This window comes from Anser cygnoides, chromosome 17 (assembly GCF_040182565.1).
Source record: "Anser cygnoides isolate HZ-2024a breed goose chromosome 17, Taihu_goose_T2T_genome, whole genome shotgun sequence".
NCBI lineage: Eukaryota > Metazoa > Chordata > Aves > Anseriformes > Anatidae > Anser > Anser cygnoides.
In genome coordinates, this window is record NC_089889.1 from 2,128,753 (window position 1) to 2,142,518 (window position 13,766).

The 13,766-nt window shown below is 40.7% G+C and overlaps 1 protein-coding gene across 4 annotated transcripts in view; it reads left to right on the plus strand.

The window, feature by feature from the left end:
• The window catches only part of HECTD4 (HECT domain E3 ubiquitin protein ligase 4), a 71,873-nt gene that overhangs the window by 893 nt on the left and 57,214 nt on the right, over positions 1–13,766 (plus strand). For all 4 annotated transcript variants that reach the window (XM_066979328.1, XM_066979330.1, XM_066979329.1 and 1 more), the window contains exons 2-4: positions 9,912–10,429; positions 13,054–13,143; positions 13,500–13,630. In XM_066979328.1, coding sequence (XP_066835429.1) covers positions 9,912–10,429; positions 13,054–13,143; positions 13,500–13,630 — 739 coding nt within the window. The remainder of the gene's footprint in view (positions 1–9,911; positions 10,430–13,053; positions 13,144–13,499; positions 13,631–13,766) is intronic.

Genomic DNA, 13,766 nt, shown 5'->3' on the forward strand with positions numbered 1-13,766 from the left:
GGGTGCTGGGGATACTGGGGTGTCAGGGGGTTAGGCTGCCAGAGATTGCCACTAAAGACCCAGGAGGGCGGCTGGGGTTTTCCTTCCAGCTTTTTGCTTTCTCAGAACCGCTGGCGGCAGATCATACGGCCGTTTTGTCTGACGAGGAGACGGCGAAGGGCTGAATGTCACGGCTTGTAGGTTGCCTCTGTTTCGCAGGCTGCATTTTTTTTCGCTGCGTGCCTCCCTTCTCTGCTTTCACCCCGCCCTCCTCTCCAGCAGGGTGGCTTGCAATGACACAGGGTCTTTGTCAGAGGAGCTGCGTGCTGGAGCCAGGGGATGGTTCAGCGGCAGCTTTATCTCTGGCCTCCGCTTGGTCGCGAGCGTTTAGGCCTCAAAACCCTTCACGAGGCTTTGGCCGCCAACACGGGGGTGTTGCGGAGAGGAAGCCCCGCGCCAGGCCAGGTGCAGGGGCTGGCAGCTCCGACAGCCTCCTTGTTCAGCTCGTGACGTGCGGCCTCGACGGCGTTTGTGAGAACTTCCAACTGCCTTACCGAAGGGAAGATATTTCTTGCTGAGAGCGCGTTTTCTTTTCTGCGCCGTGTGGCAGCGGGGACTGGGATGGGAGCGCTAGCTGCTCCCGTGAAATGGATGTTGGCGAGCGTCACATGAGCGGGACGGGATTTTAAGGTGGATGACATCCCTGTGCACAAACGGGAAACGATTCTCCCTTGTGATCAGAGTCCCCTCTGGCATGCAGCGCAGCTCCTATTCAAGAATGTATTTCGATTCCGTTCCATTACAGCATCGAGTCTGATAAATGTGTGAGGAAAACAGCATTGTTAGGGCTAGATGGTAATAAAGGAGGATTCCCGTTAAAAACAAACAAAAACACCTTAGCTTTTAAGATCTTACAGTCTACACCAGGAATATGTTCCAGCATGAAACTTGACAAACACTTGAGCACTGAAGAATCTTTTGTTAGGGCTGGGGAGGGTCTGTGCCTCGGCCTTTATGACACTTATGATGGGTGTTTCAGCAGTCCAGTGTCGTTGATTAACAGAATCCTTTCTGTTCCATTTTTTTTTCCTGTTACGCATGCTTGCAGCATAAAACTTTAAAATAAATAAACATTACTTTTTGCTACAGTTCTCATTTTGATCTATGGGCTTAAAAATATTGAAGCGTTTTCTCTCCTTTCACTGAAAGAATAGATGGCTACAAGTGAGTTATTTTTCAAGGCTTGTTTGTAAAGTGGTTTATAGTTTTTGACGCTGGTTGGGGGGTGTTTTTTTTAAAAAAAGACTTGAAATTTCAAGTAATATAAGTTAATTTGCTCGTAACTTTTCTTTTTGTGTGTGTATCTTTTTAGATGAAGGGTTACCTTGGTAAACTGGAATGGCTTTGAGGAGCCATTTTGTGGAAATAGGTGCATGCATCTTATTGAAGTGTGGTCATATTATTGACTAATACAATGAGCAGCTCATTTGCACTGTTCCTACTCATAGCTGCAATGTAATAAATATAATTGAAAACGGTCCAAATGGAAATCTCTTGGGATGCGTTATTGGACAAGGGTAGGAGATGCTGCAGCTGCTGCTTTGATCAGTAAACTTCTTTGATACACTTCTTGTGCTTTGTCAGTGGCAGTGAGAACCCTGATTGACTCTTCTATATGAAGTGGTTAATTAAAAATGGTTTACATTTAAATGGATACTCTTTGTTTTGTTTTGAAAGTATCATTCTGGTCTGTTTTGCTTAAATATCCCTTTAAAGAGCATATTGGTGAGTAATGTCATTGTACTTGCACGTGCTTCCTTTGTCCTTCTGTTCAAAGGTTTTGTCTACTTATGAAATGAAAAGCAGGGAAAACATGTTACAGCACTGGCATTATACCAAAAAGGGTTTATGAAAATTTAGACCCCTTTCAACTCCCAATTGATTCTTCTAATATCTATTTAGCTCAGTGTGTGTATGTATTTATATATATATATATATACACATATAAACGCACACATATATAAAATTTTCCCATTAATAGTAGGTTCCAAAAGTGTTAGCATTCTTTCATGTGAAGGTAATTTGTTCTAGGGGTACCTTTTAATTCCAAGCGTCATTTGTTTTTTATTTTTAATTTTTATGTGCTATAAATCATGTATACCAACTCTTCAGACCGACTGTCAGCATATTTGCAAAGATGTATTACCAAAAAGAAAAAGAGTGCTTTAAAAAAAAAAAAAAGTTGATTTGTTTTTAACGTTGATAGATCTCTGTAATGTCAGAAACCACTTCTGGTAAGGGTTTCCCGATCAGGCCCTCTTGCTAGGAAGAGACCTAGATTAGTTAGCGATACAAGCCTTTTGTACAGAGGAATGACTTTCAAAGTGCATAAGGTCTTCTGCTTCTTGGAGACAGCCGTATGTGGCCAGCAGCTGAAGATGTTGCCATGACATTTTGCCCAGTCTCTGCCTCAGATGTCGATGCCTGCGCAGGAGGGGCAGCTTAATGGAAGGTGAGCCGTTCTTTCATGTGCCACGAGGGAATCTGCACCGCTTTCAGAATCCTCCCAGTCAAATGTCTTTCGCAGAGCCAGTACCCCTTGGGACAGGGCCAGGAGGTATGTCTGAAGGTAGCAGTCCCTTAAAACACGTAGTTTAATCTGCCATTGTGCAAGAGTCAATGTGCTATGTCTTACAAGAATGCCAGCAATATAAATTGTTAATTGTATAAATGCTAACCCTTGCTAATGTAATAAGAAGGGCATTACTGAACAGTGGTTGTTCATAGAGGCTGTTACATAGCCTCCAGGTGATAAACTTGTTTCTAGACAGTTTCATTTGGCTGCCATACGTTACTGTTGTCATCCTGCAGTTTAAGGAGGACTTGTTTCTGCTCTTCCATTTGTGTCCAGTACTTCATTAGTTTTAGAAGAGCAGCGTCAACAGTTTTTCAGCTTAATTAGCAATATGTTCAGTTATATTTTTCCTCAAGGTAGTAGGTGGGGAAAAGACAAATTTTAATACCTAAGCACAGTGTAAAGTAGAACAACCTTATGTGCCACTCCACTCCTGTAACTTGTAAGCTCTCTGTTTTACGTAACAGCCTAACAGAAATAATAGTCATTTGGAGATCTGGTTTTCCTTTGTTTGCTCTAACGTGAGGTAGGGGGTGCATTTCTAGCACCAGTAGCTGTCTGGATCCTGTATTCCTGTCCTCATTTAATATTTTGATTCATATCGATCTCCGTTATTGTAGGACAGAATATGAGATGCCGCTGGGCAGTGGGCAGTTGTCTCTCTGTGCTGTTGACAGATTATTTTTCCACACCTACATTTAATTAAAAATAAGGTGGTGGTTTTTCTTCTGCTGCCCAGTAAGGTCTGGGCTAGCCACGTAGCGAGAAGTCCAGCGCTATTTGGGCAGAACATGCCAATCCTGTGACAACCCGTGTTTTTGGTCAAAATGATTTCGTCTTGGAGGTGTCTGCCAGTCTTGAAACTTTCACCCGCTTCCCTCGTGGATTAGCAGAAACGTTTTGTTGCTTTTCCCTGACTGCTGAAGGAGAGGGTAATTATCTAGGTCAGTGCTTCCCAAACCTTTCTGGTTGCGACCCTACTTCCATCTCCGAGCTTCACTTCTGTCAAGCTAAAAGTCTCTAATGCCAACATAAACAATTGGCTTTTTACAAGGTGGGTGACCCTTCTTGGGGTTACGGCCTCTTGCTGGGGAACCGCTGATCCAGGCGTGTCTGTCGGGCTGGTCGCGTTCCTGCTCCTGCCTTTGGCATCCCCTTCAAATACTTCAAATGCTGCAATTCGTCTCAGATATCGAGGTTGTTTAATGAATTTGTACAGGTACAAAAAGATGGCCTGGCACAATATTGTGTGTGCAGTAAAAAGCTACGGGTTTTTCGTGCTTATTTCAGAGCAAGCAATTAGGTTTCTAATGCTTTCACAAGGGAGAATAGTACATGCTTTTAGCTGAGTTGTTAAAAAGCTGTGCTGCTATATCCAGGCTTATGAATCGATAGAGGCCTTGAGCAAGGTGATACAGTTAAAATTCCTTGGAGCAGGAAAAAAAAACAGAATGGTCTTGAAACTTCTGATTTTAAATGGCAAGTGCATCTTTGTGACATTGGAGTTCTCCATTGCAACACTAACTGCATAATGGAAGTATGTAGCAGCTCCTAAGAAACTGCAGAATTTCAGTATATAAAACATCAGGATGAAAGTGTTTGCGCATATATAAATATAAACACACAGTCATAACAAACAAGCCCTATAGAGGGTTGAGAAAAATGATTTAAAAGAAATCAAGGCAGTGTTTTTCAGTAAGACAGCTTCCCACTGTGTGTCTCCAGAAATTGCTGTGAGCAGAAATGCTGTTACCTGGCAGAACAACAGAAAGTGGAGGACTAAAAGTATGTATACAACGTAGTTTATGGAAGCAGCTTACATTTTGATGTGTATTTCAATTTTCAGGCTATCTTAAAACTGTCGATTCTGGTATTTCTTTTATAGAACATTCTATAAATCTTGGAATTCAGTCCTCCCTATGTGATTTTAGTTGTAGGGTCAAAAGAGCCAAGTAAGCAAGCGGTGCTCCCTGTACGTTAATGCTGTGGTGCACAAGTAATGACCTTATAGCTGTAGCATGGTGTTGGAAGTATTGCACTTAACTCTTATTATGCCTCTGTTAACGATATCTTATGATTTTGGGGTTGTTTCTGCCTTTCTCTATGGTTTGTTCCCCCTTCTGTGAGATTGGGATAATGCATATTTAATGCTCGGGGGGTATTATGGATGTAAATGATATTGGTCAATGTGCCACCATTTTTAGAGAGTTGCTCTCTTTATGTGCAAAGTTCAGCCAATTTAATTACATAGAGAAAGAACTAAATGCTGTTTTAGAGATATATTGCAAGTGAAAGCTCTTATAACTTGAGGAGAAAGTACACCTTTGTGAGCAGCGTCATTGTTCATCAATTCCGTATGTAAGAGAATTAACACTGAATGAAAGCAGCATATTCAGCATGAGACTGATTTAAAAAAAAGTGTTCACACCTGTCTTTGGCCATGCATTTTCTTCTTCCATTTCCATTCTATTTCTTTCCATTCTGCCTACCGCTCCGCACCTGGTAACTGGGCTATGCCAAAAATCTAGCTTAAAAAGAGAAAATAAAAGAATCAAACAAAACAAAAACAGTAGGGGAGGGGGGCTGGTTGTGAAAGCACAGCGCTACTGCCAGCACCAGGGACAGCAAGAGGGGACAGGAATCATAGCTGGAGGAAAAAGCTGCCTTTTAGTGGCAGCTCACTTCTAAATTTACTTAATGTGGTCATAAAGCCTCAGGCTAAAGCTCTTCGTGTAGATTAGTGTCTTAATTGTAGCGTGTCCCGTGCTCGCTGTCAGTAGAGAAGCTCTTCACCCTAACAGTTGTGGGTGCCGCTGACTGCTTTCTGGAACAGCACCGACAAAAAAAAAATGTTTAATGGGAAGAAGTCTCTGGTTAAAGTCTTGTCCCGGGTGAAGTGGGACAAAAATTGGATACAGCAGGGCAGATGACAGCCACCCCATAGCTGGTCATCTAGAATTAGATCTCTCTCTTGCTTCTCAATGTTGAAGATGTCAGTGAATAGACTGGTTGAACTTTTGGATCACTCATTTTCTTGTTAAAATATTTATTAAAATTGATTTTAAATATTGAATAAAGAAATAATATTTAAGGACAAGATACTGTAAAAGTAGTGACAATTAAGTTTTTATTAACGCAGTGTTTAACTACATGTGACTTCAGGCTATTAAGCCTGAGACTTTCAAAATCAAAACTTTTCAAAGGTAGTTTTGCTAACAAAGTAGGCTTAAAGTTGCAAAATGTGGTGGTCACAGTCACAGGGTAGTCACTGTGTTTTCAAAGTGACTGAAGAATAGAGTTGTTATTTGCAAAAATTATCAACGTGATGTTTACCCTACTTACAAAATCAGATTTAGACAAAGATCCTCTTGAGAAATGTTTTATTTCTTCCCCAATTTCTAGTGCCTTGGTTATTGAATGTTTGCGAGGTAAGTGATAAAGTTTTGAGGTTTTTTTTTTTCACCAGAAGCTATTCTATAAAACTTTCCATTTCTATTATAGTGCAGTTTCTTTTGTTTGCTTAATATTATTGATTGTTCCTATGGAAAATGTGAATTTGTCTTCTCTAAAAGCAGAAATTGAACTATTTTAACTCTACCAATGTACTAAAGGTAGACAGATTTTAAATTTATTTTCCTCAATTCTCTTTGTATTTGTCTTTCTTAAATGACTATGGTGTACTAACTGCTAAACAGCATCTTTGCTTTTTTTGGGTTCTTATTTCCTTAGCACATTAATGTGCATTATTTTTGTAGCTTGGCTATTTATCTTCTGAGTTTTCTTCTATCATTTGCCAATTCTGAATATAATCTGTCTGTTCACATTTTATTTAGAGTTCTTCCTTTGCACATATGTATGGTTCTTTCCTTTATTTATGCCAGTGCGATGGTGTTGCTGCTGAGCTGCTATTTCTGTTAGAGGCTGCCTTTTGAGATGTAGGTGCTTGGGTAACTTGTTTTATGGCAAAGTGAAGTGATTTGTTCCCTCCTTTCCAAGCTTTTAGATTCTGTTTAAGCCTGGTTACTCAGAAACGAGCGGTGCTGCGAGGTGACTGATTTACTGGTTCGGGTGACTGCTTGTGCTGTGCTGGTGTTTGGCTCTCTTTGCTTCTGAGATCTCCCCAGGTGTTGCAAAGGTAAATGCAGAGCCAAGGTGCCCAAATAGCACTAATAAAAGGATGCTGGAAAGCAGTCCTAAACCAGAGCCCGAACTCAGGTGTAAGTATTGAGGCACCCAAGAGGCGGGGAAGGGGACTTTTACCCCTTGTTGGATGAGTAATCGCTGTTCAGTGGAGTATCAGGGAGGACAGCTTGGGTAACAGCCGTGTGCATCCGCAGGGAAATGAATCTCTGCCTCTTTTAACAATGAGAATGTTCAGATCATCTCTGGATAGGAAAAGAATAACCTAATTTGGGGGAGAAGGATTAATTTTGCTGGAGGGGTGGGTAAAAGGGAGGTTTGGCAGAGTACGCCAGGTTTCATAGCCAGAAGAAAACCTCTTTAGTGATGCAGCCTGGGGCTAGAAGTGTTTAGAATGGCAGCCTCTGGGAGCCGCGTCCTAGGGAGAGCTGCAGTGAATCAGCTGGGTAAAGGAAGGGACAGACCTCTCTGAATGAATCCTGGAAAATCTATTCTAAAATAATTTATGCTATTTCCTTTCTTCATCTGTCTTTTGTAAACACTGGTAGTTGCATTGTGTGCTTTGGAATTTGTGAATATTTTTTTTCCACTTTTACTTTAACCTGCTTTGACTTCAAGATAATGAGCTTTGCCTGAAGATGCGAGAAACTAGTCAGTGTGCCGAGAAAACCTCAGTAAGGGCCGTGGTTCCCTTGTGAAGCCTTCAGACTGTGCAAAGGGAAGCAGTATGGATAGCACAGAGCAGCTGAAGCTCCCTCAGTGTCAGGTCAGGAGGAGGGGTGTTTTGATACCCAGAGAGAAGTGGGATGGTTCCCTGGTGTGTACCTCTGAACCCTGAAAGTTCCCAAATTGTTGGTTGGAGCCAGTCACTGGAAATTTTGGTCTTGAAGCTCTTTTTGAGGATGTCTCTGAGGATTTACCTCTAGTCAATACAATGAAGACTCAGCTAAACCGTGGGACCTGAGAAATAAGAGAGTGGAACCCAGAGTGACCACTTCTCATAAGTGTGCCTTCAGCTGGATGCTAGGAAGTGACAAAATTTCAGGGTTAATATCCCAAATGCATAACTTTCCGTAACAGTTTGGTTACTGTTTTATTGAAGAGAACCTATCAAATGTAACATTGGTAACTTAGAGGAAATTGAAAAACGTTTCTGAGTTCCAGCAGGAACTCTCTCTTTGGTTGACTTTGCAATTTGACTGAAAAAACTCAATTCTAACACGTCTGAGTGTTTGAATATTTAAACCCTCCGTTTATTATTACATGCTAGGCACAGATTTGGCTCAAAGTCCAAACAAGGTTGCACAAAGTTCATGAATTAATACAGTGATATAGAGGGACTTTAAGTTGTGCCCACCTAAATTATGCAATATTACCTGGCATGGATTGTGGGGTTCCACTACCTTACAGAAAGGGGACAAGACACGGGCGACCCCTTCCAATCCATAGCTGTAGTGCTTGTTGTGATCTAAAGGCAAAGCCGGGCAGGCGCATCAGGACTTGTTTTTTGGGGTGTCTTTGTTATTAGTTCAGCTAAGGACCGTAGACTTCTCTTCTTCAGCGTTTCACTCAAGTTGAAAACGTTGGTTCTTTCCTCCTCTGCCGCAGCTTGTTACTGCTTAGCTGAGGACCTGTCACGTACTTAATTCAGTTCAAGGAAGTCAAATGCAAACCGTTTTAGAATGCAATTGCATCTATAATAGAAAACAATTAAGCTTATTTTTGAGACAATAGAACATACAAATTAACAGGAGGTAGTTATTTTAAATACATAATATATCATTTAGGGATTAGTATTCTTAATCTCTTTGAAGAAATTAATAAAAAGAGATTGAGTTTTCAGAAGCTCAATCCTAACGTCTATTCAAATGTAATTATTATGTGAATTGCACTTTAGAATTGCACTTTAAAGTGAACTTTTCATGACTCCAATGGAAAGTGTTTGGGCTGTACTGAAAAGCTGTTTAATTGACTTTAGCAAGGGTGTTTGTAGAAATGGCAGATGTGATTTGTCCTGAAGCATTTTATCAAGCTGTTCGAAATTGTAGAATTAGGCAAACATCTATTTCATATTCTGTATAACTGCTGCCTATAATAATAAAAACTGCATGAAGTTACCCATTGCACTTCTTCATCTATCACATTTTCCTTCCCTTAACGTGTAAGCAGGGGGAGGGAAGGAAAGGCTCAGAGCGTGCAGGGGGGCTGAGAAGTGTGTTTGGGGTGGCTGAGGGCAGCGAGGCATGCAGGCAGGAGCCCTTTGGACGCTGGATCCAAAGTATCAGGAAATGTGGAGCTCGTTGCTCTCCTTGAGGTTGCCAGAGCTAAAGTGACTTTGCTGATCTCTGGTGTATTCTGTAGGGAGAATTTGTCTGTAAATCACCCAAAATTGTGAGTTCCCTCAAGTACCAGGCTGGGTACTAACCCATAAATATGTTTTTCTGTCACCGCTTGCTTATTTTCTTTTGCAGCTTTGTTTCCAATTCTGCTTAGAAGTGCCAAAAAGACCTCCTTTTTTTTCCTGTCTGAAATGATGATGAGGCTTTCGGGTTTTTAAACTATGGCAGCAACTGGAAATATTTTGAAGATAGCTGAGTGCAATATGATCAGATTGGGGAGGGAAAAAAAAACAGGGTAGGGAGAGCATGTAACTAGACTGTTAATTTGGTTTACAGAACAGATGGTGTTTTGGTTTGAAAAGCTCTAGAACTAGAACATACAGATTCCTATTACAAAATACCTTCACCTACTGTTTTTCATAGAGGGGTTCTAAACTTACCACCACCGCTTAGTCCTTGAATTTCCTAGCAAAATTGTCCCAAAACCCTGTCACACTGGAGCTTTTAAGATATTTCACGTGTTTTTCTTTTAAAATCTGTATTATTGTTGTTTTAGCACCACGTTTGAAAGCTTAAAAACCTCAATCCCCGGCTTCAGCAGCAGTGCCGACTCAGCGATAACAGACTGCACACCACTCGCCTGTTCTTTGTCCTCCAATTTAACTTTTCTTAATGCGCAGAATATTTTAATTTTAAATAAATAAATAAAAATCCTATGGTCCCTTGTAGAGGACAGCCTGTCTAGATATACTAGAGGCATGTTAATTTTTTTTTCCTTAGAGAACCGGCCTAAATGCCAATGTTTTCCCTCCTTCCAGATCCTGACGTTTGAGACCAAGAACCCGACCGAGCTAGCTGAGCGGTTACGCTCCGTGTGTGGGAACCAGAGCAATGCTTACGCTCGCCTGCTGGAGTACCGACTGAACGCCCTGCGCGGACTCTGGAATGCCCAGCGCCAGCTGGCCTTGGAAGAGCAGCACGACCGGGAGAGCTCGGGGGACGAAGAAGCCCTGGCCTTGCTCAAGCGTCAAGGCTTGTTACAACAGCCCGAACAGGCGCCCTTCACTTCCCGAATGGGGCTTCTCCTGGTCTTTCCCCTCATTCAGTCTCAAAGTAGAACAGACCCTTCCCTCTGTAACATAACTGCTGAGGTGCTATTGAATTGCCTTCGAGACTGCCAGCCTTTGAGCTTGACTAAGGAACCAGCTGACTGTCTCAATGGGATAGAGTCTCTGCTGTGCTCCTGGCTGGAAGAGACTTCTGCTTCGGGCCATCAAATTCCGTATAAGCAAAAAGAAAATGCTGCTGCCGCCCTAGTTGCCTTGGCTTGTGCAAGGTAAGGAAACTGGATTGAGATGAAGTTGTGGTTGATGTGGATAGTAAGTGTTTATATTTCAAGGTAGGAATCAAAAATGATGTGACTGCACTGTTGATGTTCATTTTTGGTTTACGTTAGTGTTTTTCTCTCTAATATTTAAATACTTGTTTGGAAAAGGTAAAACTGGTAAACTAAGCATTTATTTTTTGCGTGTGTTTAGCATATGTAAAAACAGAAGGATCTACATTAGAAATGTCTCTTGTGCATATTGCTGCTTCTACTTCAATGATCTCTTCTAGGAATGGTTCCAAGTGTTTCTTATCATGGAGGGAAGTTGTCTCTCTTTTCCCTTTGCACTGTCCCATTAGTCCTGTAGCTTATGCATCTTTCTTCAGATGAAGAAGTAGAAAGCATCGCTGCCAAGATGCAGGACAATTCATTTCAGATTTCACTGTTGCCCTCTGAAACATACAGAGGCATTTTTTCATTTGGTTGCCAGTGAGGAATTCAGCTACTGTAGGTTGAACTGTCCTGTGTCCTGTATGGGTTTAGCACAGCATTAGGCAATCTAGGACAAAATGGCCATTACAGCCTTTAATATAGGTTGTCTGAAATGGTTTATTGACATTATTGACGTCCTTCTAGATCCTTCTGGTTTTAGGGGATGGGGCCTGGGGAAACAGATAGCACCACAAAATTCAGCCATGTGAAGGTGGGTCTACAGTCACGAGTTGCCTTTTGCAAATCTCGGCCTTAATGTTTAATGTTTCTTAGATTGCATCCTTCTCTGTCAAGTTTAACTCTGTTTTAAGATGTTGAAGTTCTCTGGAGTTGTCACAATTTACTTTAAGAAGCGTTTCTTCAAATGAAAAACAATTTCTATTGTACTTGTTCTAGCGAAGTCGAAGAAATCTACTGTATGCAGCAAACGCTTGAGCACTGGCAGCTACCTTATCTGAAAAGCAAAGCATTGAATGTAGCTCAGATAAATAAGTTGAGTTTGGATTTGGTAAACAGGATCTTTTTTTTTCTTCTTCTCCTAGATGTCAGTTTTGAGAAGCTATGGCCTGTTCTTTTCTGGGTGACTCTGTAAAAGACCTACATTTCAGATGCAGCTTTTCAAATGAAAGATGATCTTGTATTTTCCTTGCAAATCTGCCTTGCGTTGCTTACAGAGTTGTAACATCCTAACATGTTTTGTTACCTGTGAAAGCCCTGCATTTTTCCTTTAAATGTGAATGTTGTGTGTTGGGTACTTTTTATAAAGGAAAAAGCCTTCAAAATGGGATGATTATTGAGATTCCTAGTTGCAGTTTTGGGTGCTTCATATTACTAAAAATAGAACAGGATGAATATTGATTTAAATAATGAATTAAGGTGCTTTGAAGTATTCAGTGTCATTTTCTTCAAGCTGAGTTTTATCAGTGAAAGCATTAGGCTGAAGATAAAAGTGGGGAAAACACATTCTTGGAGGTGCAGGAGGAAACAATGGCCGTTAGAGAGTTAAAGAGCCAAGGCCGACCGTGTGTGGCAGAAAGCAAAAGGCTGTGTTCAGCAGAGTGCTTGGTAGGGATCTCTTCAATTCATCAGTCATGCTTCTGGAGAAATCAATTCATAACCGTCTATTATATCCAAGACGCAGTCAAGAACCTTGTATTTAGCTAGGCTGTTGTGCCTGGAAATAAAGCCAACCACTTCTTTCAGAAAATGTAACTTCTTCCTAATATGTTGATCTTTCAAGTAGAAACTGTAGAACAAATTTTTAAACACCTCTGTATCTCCTTATTTCTACAGAAATAGTGTTTTCCTCCATGTTAACATACAGATTCCATAAGTTATCCCCCCCGCCCCCCTCTCAAAAAAAGAATTAGTCTTATGAATGAGCAAGCACTACAATTAGAGTTACAAACTCCATCTGTTTGTAAATACCACAGTAAAATTTTAAAGCAGCACATTTTTAGGCAGGATCAGAAATGACTTTTACTTAGGTTTAGTTTTGTTTTCTGAAATATCTGGTCCTTGTATACACTTAAATCTATCGCTTCAGAAGGGGAAAAGCTTCCAACTTCGTGTTTGGAAGCAAAGTAATCAGACTCTCAATAATAAACTAATTAGTTTGGTATTTTCAGTTTTGTTCAAGAAAGCCATCTCTGAGTGTGTCTGCAGCAGCTCTTACTAATCCTTTTGGCTCAGCCCCAAGAAGACCCGCAGATTAGGTTGGAAGATCCGAAAACGGTTAATCAGCTACAAGAAATATTGGAAGTAGCTGCCTGTAGTAGATGCAAACCTGAGGCCTTTTATCATGTGCCTAGATTGCTTTTTCTGCACGTATTGTTTATGACACAGCTGCTGCTCTCCCTACCTGCATGGGGCTTCATCTTCTTCCAAAAAGACAGGGTGACTCAGAGGGGCGGTTTGCCAGCACGCTGCCTTTATGTTACCCTCTTCCTCTTTTCACTTCCTCCACAAAAGGATGAAAATCATCTAGAAAAGAAATGCAAATTAGAAAAGAATCTTGATGAAATATCTCGGATATTCTCTCTTTATGGTGCTGGATATTATATTCTACGTAGATGCTGTTTGTGTGCATTCAGTCTTGTTTCAATAGACATCTTTTATTCATGTTTTTCTTATCCTTTTAGAGGGTCGCTGAAAACCTTTGTTCATACAGTGCATCTATTACAGAAACAGACTGATCTAGGATCCTTGCCTGTGGCTGATGTATTATACAGGTTTGTAGTGACTTTTTCTGATTGTAGCACTTTTGCACCAGCTCTGAAAATGTGTAAATGCATTTACGGATTAATGTCTTTAAATGTGATTAAAAGGCTTTAGGGTTTTTGAAAGCTCTAGGAAAGATTGAAGTTTACTCACTTGCAGAAGGAAAGCATTAGGAAGTAAAATCTAAAAGGATCCACTATTTTTTTTAATGAAATATTGATGATTCTTTTAAGCATCTTATGAACTCTGACAGAGGAAAAATTACTTCTTAAAAAAAGTTTTTTTTTAAAAATCTTCATCTTAACTTTTGATGTAGGTAATTTTTGCTATCACTGTTTTCTGTGCAACTTATTTTTTGTGCTTTAAGGTTGTTGCTTTTGGAGGGGGGACCTGGATCGCCCTCTTGTTTGCTTGGAGGAAAGCATATAGTGTCTTGGGGCTTCGAAGACATGTTACCTGCACCGGATGCTAACAGTAGTTCCAGTGGTGAAAATAAAGGTAAATTATTTTATGTTTGTCAGTATCAGCGGAGGAGGACAAGAATACTTTTTGTGGTGATAATTTAAAAAATAAAAAAAAAAGAGTAAGGCTTCAGAGTTGAAAAGGATTTCTTCTTTTCTGCTGGAGGTCACGT